Source organism: Chrysochloris asiatica, unplaced genomic scaffold (genome assembly GCF_000296735.1).
Source record: "Chrysochloris asiatica unplaced genomic scaffold, ChrAsi1.0 scaffold00060, whole genome shotgun sequence".
NCBI classification, from domain to species: domain Eukaryota; kingdom Metazoa; phylum Chordata; class Mammalia; order Afrosoricida; family Chrysochloridae; genus Chrysochloris; species Chrysochloris asiatica.
The window spans coordinates 8,116,287-8,124,956 of NW_006408578.1; the positions used below are offsets into that span (position 1 = coordinate 8,116,287).

The 8,670-nt window shown below is 42.5% G+C and overlaps 1 protein-coding gene across 1 annotated transcript in view; it reads right to left on the reverse strand.

Annotated features, from left to right (window-relative positions):
• The window catches only part of PAK1IP1 (PAK1 interacting protein 1), a 21,898-nt gene extending 15,394 nt beyond the window's left edge, over positions 1–6,504 (reverse strand). The window contains exons 1-2 of the mRNA XM_006864126.1: positions 6,424–6,504; positions 3,480–3,645 (exon numbers count right to left, since the gene is read on the reverse strand). Coding sequence (XP_006864188.1) covers positions 3,480–3,645; positions 6,424–6,504 — 247 coding nt within the window. The remainder of the gene's footprint in view (positions 1–3,479; positions 3,646–6,423) is intronic.
• Between the last annotated feature and the right edge of the window lie 2,166 nt (positions 6,505–8,670).

The following is an 8,670-nucleotide window of genomic DNA, read 5'->3' on the forward strand; positions in this document are numbered from 1 at the left end:
TTAGTTCAGGTGTTGGGGAGGGCAATACAAGAAAGGGGAGGAGGCAGAAGAACAAGACAGATAGGGGAACACTGAGATAGGTTTGCATGGGCTACGTGGGACAGAGGTAGATAGTGTTGCATGCTCAACCTTGGAACAACAGGGCTCTGTGATACAGGGATCTAGGTATAGTTTGAAGAGGGGAAATAATACTAAAATGCTTGACTGTCCTATAAATATTGGTTTCCCTTGCCTACTATTGTAAAACAGACACTTGAGTGGGATAGAAAGGAATGTTGGGAAACATAATTAGAGAAAATTTGTAAGCCCGTCTTCAGCCTATAAATGCCTGGAATACATAAAAGAGATTCTAGAACTTGCCCAGTAAAATAGGCCTCTTGTGAAGCCTTTGTAGAGTAGAGGACCTCAGGTGGAATCCTCAGTTCCATCCAGAACCTTATGAAGTGGGACATTCCCACTAGAAAGGACAAGCAAACCAACCCGGAATAGCCAGAATGACAGAGGATACATCTTGAAAGAAAGATCATCAGGAAAAACCCAAAGCAAAAAAGTCAGCATGGCTGGCTACTACAAGAATAAGCAATCTGTTCGCCTGGAAGCCATCAAGGCAAGCAATCAAGTCCCTTCAGGACAAACCCCCCTCTAAGACTGAACCTCAAACGGTAAACACAAACAGTCATGTAAGCTTGCTGAAGACATTGGTCTACTGGTGAGTAGAAGAGCGGGAAAGGCAGCAATGAAGAAATGGGCTGAGTTCAACCACAGTCCATAGACTCCCGTTTACCTGGAGATTAGAGCGAGAAGAGGAAGGGCTGGTTGGTGCAAAGTGTGGTGAGACCTGGGGATACTTGAGACCATGCGCAAGGATATAGCCACAGAGGGCTAGAGCTGAAGGTGAAGCATCCAGCTGATATGAAGTGAGGGGAGATGCACAAGAACACCCAAACTTGCAGACAGTACCCATCTGACCTAGCCTCGGTGGCTTGATAATCAGAACTTGACTAGAGAAAGATTACAAAAAAAAAAAAAAAATTTTTTTTTGATAAAGGAAATAAGTGTAAATTGCTACAATTTGATGAACTGGACCTACACTCATGGAGTTAGTAACTCTACCAACAGAGAGGGAAGGAGTCTTCATATCATGTGTACAAGATAGATAGGGATGGGCCACTTAGACACTGGCTACCTAAAATTAAGGGAGCGATAAAGGCACGAAGTGACTGGCTTATAAGGCTTCAGGAGGGAGTTTAGTTTAAATATGGGGGGAAACAAAGAATCCCCACTGCATAGTTTTCATCTTGTCTAGATGGGTCTGGTGAAAAGAGATGGGGATAAGATTCGTATGATTCAATAGTGAATAACTTATCAAGACTAACTGCGACTGTCACAACTGTAAAGGCAGAAGTTTTGTAACAAAAACAGGGGAGTGGTTAATCTTACAGGCCAGAAACAGAGGACCCTAGGACCATCAAGGGCAAAAAGCACAAGCAGAATGCAGGACCTTATCCAGAGAAGCAGTGACGCCAGAGACAGAGGCAGAGATGTGGTCATGGAGGGGGTAGCAGCTAAGGACTCTAGATTCATGGAAGACAGGGAGTAAGAGCTGGTGGCCAGGAGACAGACTTGTAGAATGTGCCCTGTGGAGGTGTAAATTATTATATATGCCTGAGTGGTTTTGTATTTTGTTTTTAAAAAAAAAGCTAAAGTGAATAGAGAGAAATACTGTTAACTGATGGTACATGGAGGGGATTATAATCATTGTAATGAAACAAGGTCTATGATTTGTTGAATGTAAAACTGATGATCTGCTCTGTAAACTTTCACTCAATCCACAATAAAAACCTTAAAGAAGAAAAAAAAAAAAAAAACTTCACCAAAAGAGTAAAAAGATAAGCTACGAAACTACCAGCAATTCCACGGGAGAAAAGATGAGGCTTTCTGCTCCCGTAAACATTTAGTCTCAGAAACGCTGTACAGGGTCGCTATGAGTTGAAACAGACTCCACGGCACATAACAACCACCACCAGCAACTGGGAGAATACTTTTGGAAACCATATTACCTCTAATAATAATTAACACCACCACAAAGAGAAATCACCCAATCATAAAATGGGTGGATATTAATAGACATGTCACCAAAGAAAAGCTGCTAGCCACCAGTGAGACACCAATAAAAACCACAACGAGAAACCACTGTACCCCCCCCCAGGAATGGGGAAGATGTACAATAACAAATGTTGAAGATGTGTGGAAAGTAGAATGAAAAATTATACAAACACTGTGGCCAACAGTGTGAGGTTCCTCAAAAAACTATAAATAGAATCACCATAGGAACCAGCAATTCCACTCCTAGGTCTATACCCAAAAGACTTGAAAGAAATACTCAAAAAGAGAGTTGTATACTAATATTCATTGCAGCATAATCACAATGACCAACAGGTGGAAATAGCCTAAATGCCCACCAACAGAAGAATGGATAAACAAAATGTGGTCCACACAACAACGTAATACTCCTTAGCCAGAGGAGAGAAAAAGTCTTGATACATGCTACAGTATGGATGGAGGTGGATGATAATATGCTGAGTGAAATGAACCTCTACAAAAGGACAAATTTTGTATGACTTCACTTGCAGAGACCAAAGTTTTTCAGTGGTTACTGGGGTTGGGAGGGAAGAGGGGTAAGAAAACTACATCAATATTGACTAAGAGTAAGATTGCACAACCAATTATTGTAATTGTTGTCGGTAAGCTATACACCTGTGAAAAGCTGAATTGGCAAAAGTTGTGTAATATATTTACAATGATTGAAAAGAGTAGCCAACTGCTGAGGCTGCTTCAGTGAACCCAAACGCAGCATGAGAAGTGCTTCCTCAGTTTGGAGATTTAGGGTCATGGTTTCATAGGGGCATCCCAGTTAACTGGACTAGCTGTCATCTTTACGGGACCAGGCAGCCACAGCTTTCTCCTCCAGAGTGGTTAGTGGATTTGAACCTCTGACCTTCCACGGTTCGTAGTCAACTGCTTAACCAATGTGCCACCAGGGCTCCTTGGGTGCCTGATAAAGTTAGCCATTGCTGCTAAGCTGCTAATTGTTCCCCCCACACTGCCAAGCACCTGTAATGGCCTTACAAACTCCATTGGGCCAACAATTGATAATTGCCTTTAAGATTCAATTCAGAGGTCATTTTAAAGAACATTTCAGTGATTACCCACGTCAAACTACGCCCTCCCAAGTTAAGCACCCTCTTTCATCTATCTCCCAACGCAGACCGTGAGCAACTTGAGAGAAAGGAACCATGGGTTTTCATTTTTACATTCCCTAGTACATGTTTTAAACCTTGTATTGGGTCGCTATGACTTGGAACCGACTCCCCGGCACACTACCATCACCACCAGTACATGTTAATGAATTCTTTAAGCGAAAGCAAATTATAAACTACACCACCTCCAGAGTGTCCTAAGCAGGAAAACAACCTTACCATTATGATGCACTAGGGCCCCATGCTCAATCTTCTTTTTCATATCGTAAATGTGAATTGTTTCATCTTTGCTCCCGGTGACGACAAAACGACTATTTGCAGCCACCGCAGACAAGGAGGCAGTGTGGGCATGGTGAGTGAAGTCAGCCACAGGGGTCCATTTATGCTGCAGAGTAAAGTCTACCATTAATGCCACAGTCACACTGCGGTGCTCTAGAAACAGAGCTAAGAATACTACCTACCCATGGAGAAGAAACACCATCATAACATAGACATTGAAAATAACACTCATCTGAAAATGGAATTAAGAGTCTGGCAGAAGGTGAGATGGCAATAGTGGGTATAGGACTCCAGGACACAGTCATGGACTTACTCACGTGTAAGACTTCCATATCACACACTCATTCAAATAGTCACATTTTAGGGTGAATTTATTAATGCAAATATTGAACAAGCCCTGGTGGCTTTGTAGAGTAACTACTGGACTGCTAACTGTGAGACTGGCAAGTTCAATCCCACCAGCTGCTCCTAAAGAGAAGTATGAGACTGTCTGTTACTGCCAAGACTTACTGTCTCTCACACTCAAAGGACTTCTACTCTGTTCTATAGGGTCATTTTACGTCAGCATCAACTTGATTGATGGCAGTGGATTTGGTACACTTTATGAAAGCAAACTTCATTATAGAAGTACTTGTCTAATTTAGAAGCAGTATTGGATAATGAAGGTGGCACAGTAGCTTAGCACTTGGATGTTAACTGAAAGGTTAGGAATTGGAATCCACCAGCTGCTCTGTGTGAGAAAGATGTGGTAGTTTGTGTCTGTGAAAACAACAAGAGGCTTGGTATGAGTCAAAACTGATCAGACAAACAATAACGACAATGTTGGATAATGGTTAAGAGTTTCAAATCAGAAACACCTGGCAATTTCCAGTTTAGTTCTGCCACTTTTTAGCTGTTGGCCTTGAGCAGATCTTATCTACACTTCAGGTTCCTTGTGGTCTGTAAACAGGAGTAACAGTATCTGCCTCAGAGGGCTGCGGTGAGGATTGAACATAGTAAGCAGTTTTATTACAATCAATAGCAGCATCTTTTGAGTATTCAAGCATGTCACATTTTGGCTGAAGGCCAAAAACAGTTATACTAGACTGTTATTGTTAAGCACTCTTGAATTGGTTCCAACCCATAGCGATCTTGTATAGGGTTTCTGAGGAGCCGCTGGTGAGCTTGAACTACCAACCTTGAGGATCAAACTGACTTTGCAGTCTAGCGCATTAACCCACAGCGCCACACCAAGACTCCATAATAGACTAGAAAACAAAATAAAAAACAAATAGTGGAGTCATATACTTGTAAATTTCTGGATAAAGACTGACACTCTGATTCCTACATAAAGAAGTACTTAATGGAAACCCTATGCAGGGTAGCTATGGATAGGAATCTACTCGAGGCATTTAACAAATGACTGGATAGGAGTCCTGGCTGTGGGTTAATGTGCCAGACTGCAAATCTGTTTGAACTGCAAGGTCGGCGGTTCAAGCTCACCAGCTGCTCCTCAGAAATCCTACACAGGGTCATTATGGGTCGGAACCAACTCGACGGCACTTTAACACCAACAAATGATTGGATGATTCCTAGAATTACTTAAGGCTAAAAATTAGTTCTTGTTGTTAAGTGCCGTCGAGTCAATTCTGACCGTGTATAGGGTTTCCAAAGGAGCTCTGGTAGTGTAGTGGTTATGAATCGGCTGCGAACCTTAGGGTCAGCAGTTCAAAACTACCAGCTGTTCCGCGGGAGAAAGACGAGGCTTTCTGCTCCCGTAAAGATTTAAAGCTTTGGAAACCCTATACAGGGTCGCTATGAGTCGGTACCGACTCCATGGCACGTAACCACCACCATAGGGTTTTCCAAGGAGCAGCTGGTGAGCTTGAACCGCCAACCTTGCAGTTCAAACAACTCTGCAGTCTAGCACACCTGCCCACAGTGCCACACCAGTACTGGGCTAGAAATCTGTAGATCTGTCATCTCCTACCTGTGCTGCCACTGATTGGGTTCTGACTCACAGCAACCCTGTATAGAGTTTCCCAGGCAGCAAATCTTTATGGTAGCAGACAGCCTTATCTTTCTCCCACAGAACGGCTGGTGTATTCGAACTGCTGACCGTATAGTTAGTAGCCAACATGTAATCTACTAAATTACCAGGGCTCCTATATGTATGACTACTGACAAATCAACGAACATTTTTTATTCATACATTTAGTAAAACCGTTATCTTTGCCTCTCCCTACCGTCTTTCACGGATCTGTACGGGTATCTTCAGGATTCATCTTTCTCATCTTTGTACCTTCACTGCCTAGCTCCATAGTAAGTGCTCAGTGAGCATGAAATCAATTAGTCACTTTTTATATTTATGCGTTTATCCTGACCCAAATCTAACACTTTGAAAAATTCCACAACAAAAACTCAACTGAATGAGACCATTACTTTTTCATTGAATTCTGTATATCAAAACAGACTGTCAACTTACGGGGATGTAACCCTTAAACCCATAATCTACAACTCATTTGCCCAGAAATGCACATTTCTTCGCTGTACCGTGAGCATTTACTACAATGAAATAAAAATAAACCCACTGCCAGCAAGTCAGTTCAGACTCACGGCGACTCTCTACAGGGTTTCCAAGGAACAGAAATCTCAACTTTCTCCCGCGCAACACCTAGTGTGTTTGAACTGCCGACTTGTCGTTAGCAGTCCATGTTTATCCTACAGCGCCATCAGTAAACAAATTTTTTATCACTTTTATGATATGTCCATTTCATGTTTCAAAAGGAGAACTTTATAAGACTCCTGAGTTTAGTTTACCAATTAATTCATAAGCATTGACGATGAACATCAGGTGTCCAAATGTTTACCCCGCCTTCCCTGGCCCCTCCACGCATCGGCTCACCTCGTTTCCACTCGTTTCGGGCTCCCGATGCACAGCAAACCCAAAAAGGACTTGCTCGTAGCAGCCAGCGACGAGCTCCATTCACCAGCGCACGTGTCTCTTCAAGAAGCCGGGTCCAGCGTCGTAGAAAAATGCGAACTCCACGCAAAACTAGGCAGAAGTCCCCGTGAGGAGCATGGTCTTTTCTGCGTCGGCGCTCAAATTATACGTCACGACGTGTGGCTGCCTTTTAGGCGCCTGCATCCGTGGAAAGTTTCAGCGCTCGGTGATGACGCATATTTTCCAAGAGAAAAAGAAGAAACAAAGTCAAATGAGGATAAGGTTCTCAATTTGAAAAGAAAAAAAAAAAAAAAAAGGATAGGCAGGCATTTTCTAGGAAACTATAAACTGGGTTTGCTTGACAGGAACGGGGCGGGATATGCCCTGCGGAAGCCCCTCATTTCCCGGACGTCTAGGACGTTGCCTAGGCAACTCAATGTGGTGGCTTCTCTGTTGTAGGCTGTTAAACACGTAGAAGATAATTTTCTTTCTCGTGCAGGAAGCAGTAGAACGAGCTTCTCTCGCTCTTACCTTCTTTAGTAGCAAGACAAAGAGGCTTACGATTCAGGTTTCGCAGCTACCCAAACAGGGCTGCGTCGGGGCCGGGTGTGCGAGACTCAAGTTCGGGCTCTCGGAAATCCTCTTTCTGCGGCCCTGCTGGCGACCGCCACATCAGCGCGGCCTGCCCACCCTTTCTTCCAGCGTGGTTCTCATTCTCAGATCTCACTTCGGACAGTAGGGGTGCGGCAGATCCTGGGGTGCAGGAGGATGTGGATCGTGAGAAGTAGAAAACCAGACCGATTTAACCCTTCTATGACCGAATTCTTTGCTGATTCGAATTTTATGTTGCCACCATACGTTTTCCATTATGGAACACATGCTGAAATCAAAGGAGGAAAACATACTTGTTTGGCAGTAATAGGAATTTTGATATAATTGTATGGGACACATAGGTCCCAGATGGACTCTAGTGGTAGGCTTTGGGGGCTGTAGCTTGTTCAGATTCAGAGAGTTATACAGGTTCCCACCGGGTGTCCGAAAGCTCTGCAATTGAGACAGGAGCTTCCCAAGAAACCTGGGTCGCTGAAAATGTTGGTCCCACAGTCACCTAAGAGTTAAAGAAGAAAGGAGAGGGCCACAATCACTCTTGGAGTCTTCAAAATGGAAATTTAATCTCATTTTCACCACCTCTTTCCAGTTAGGTCAAAATCAAAGGTTAAAATATACTGCCTTGTACGTTTGAGGTTTTCATAGTGATTTAAGGACGTTATAAAAATGACAACTTTATCACAGACATTCAATAAAGTTACTCTTACCTCATATAATTATTGTCCTTGAGTAGATTCTCACTTAAGGTGACACTGTGTGGGGATTAGAACTGCTCTATAGGGGTTTCAATGACGTATTTTGGAGGAAGTAGACTGATCAGGCCTTCTGAGATGCCACTGGGTGGGTTTGAACTGACAACCTCTTAGTGAGTAGCCCTGCGTGTGACCATTTGTGCTGCCAAAGGATTCAGTTAGTTTTGTAAATGCTCAGATAGGTCAATTTGAAAAGGAGTTCCATTTATACTTGGATGTAAAATCTTCATTGGAAATGTATTGCAATCCCTTTCATACTTTTAGACCCTTTCGCTGCCAAGATCTTTTGTTTGCTGTTGAATTGTCAATACCTAACTGTTTTAATTGATTCTGGTTTGGGTCTTTGTCAGATGACTTCACTTTGGTTGTCATTGCAATTCAAAGAAGGCTATGTCTTCTATCAATTTTGGCAGCTCCGTAATTCACTCCTCAGAACCTGGAATGCTGTGGTCAAATAATCCTCAATCTTGAGAAGAAATTATTACACAGTAATTCTCTCACTTTTTTTGCACTAGATTTCTTCATTGTGTTGCAAAGCCACAAATTATGTTACTACTTAAGTTTTTTTTATTTATTGCTTCTTAACAATTTCTACCAAAGTACCACTAAAGTCAAAGAAATGTGAAATCTTGGGTGTAGTTCCTTGGCTGTGGGTCAGAGGAATAAGTAGAATTTTTTGGTCTCATTTTATCTTTAAAGGTCTGATCATTACATTTTACTCCTTGACATGTCTATTTTAATGCAAAATATTCTGTCATCCAAAAAACAACCCAAACTTTGAATAAAACTGCTGTTTAAAAAAACTGTCTATTTGATGAACTTGACCTACACCTATGGATGCAGTAAC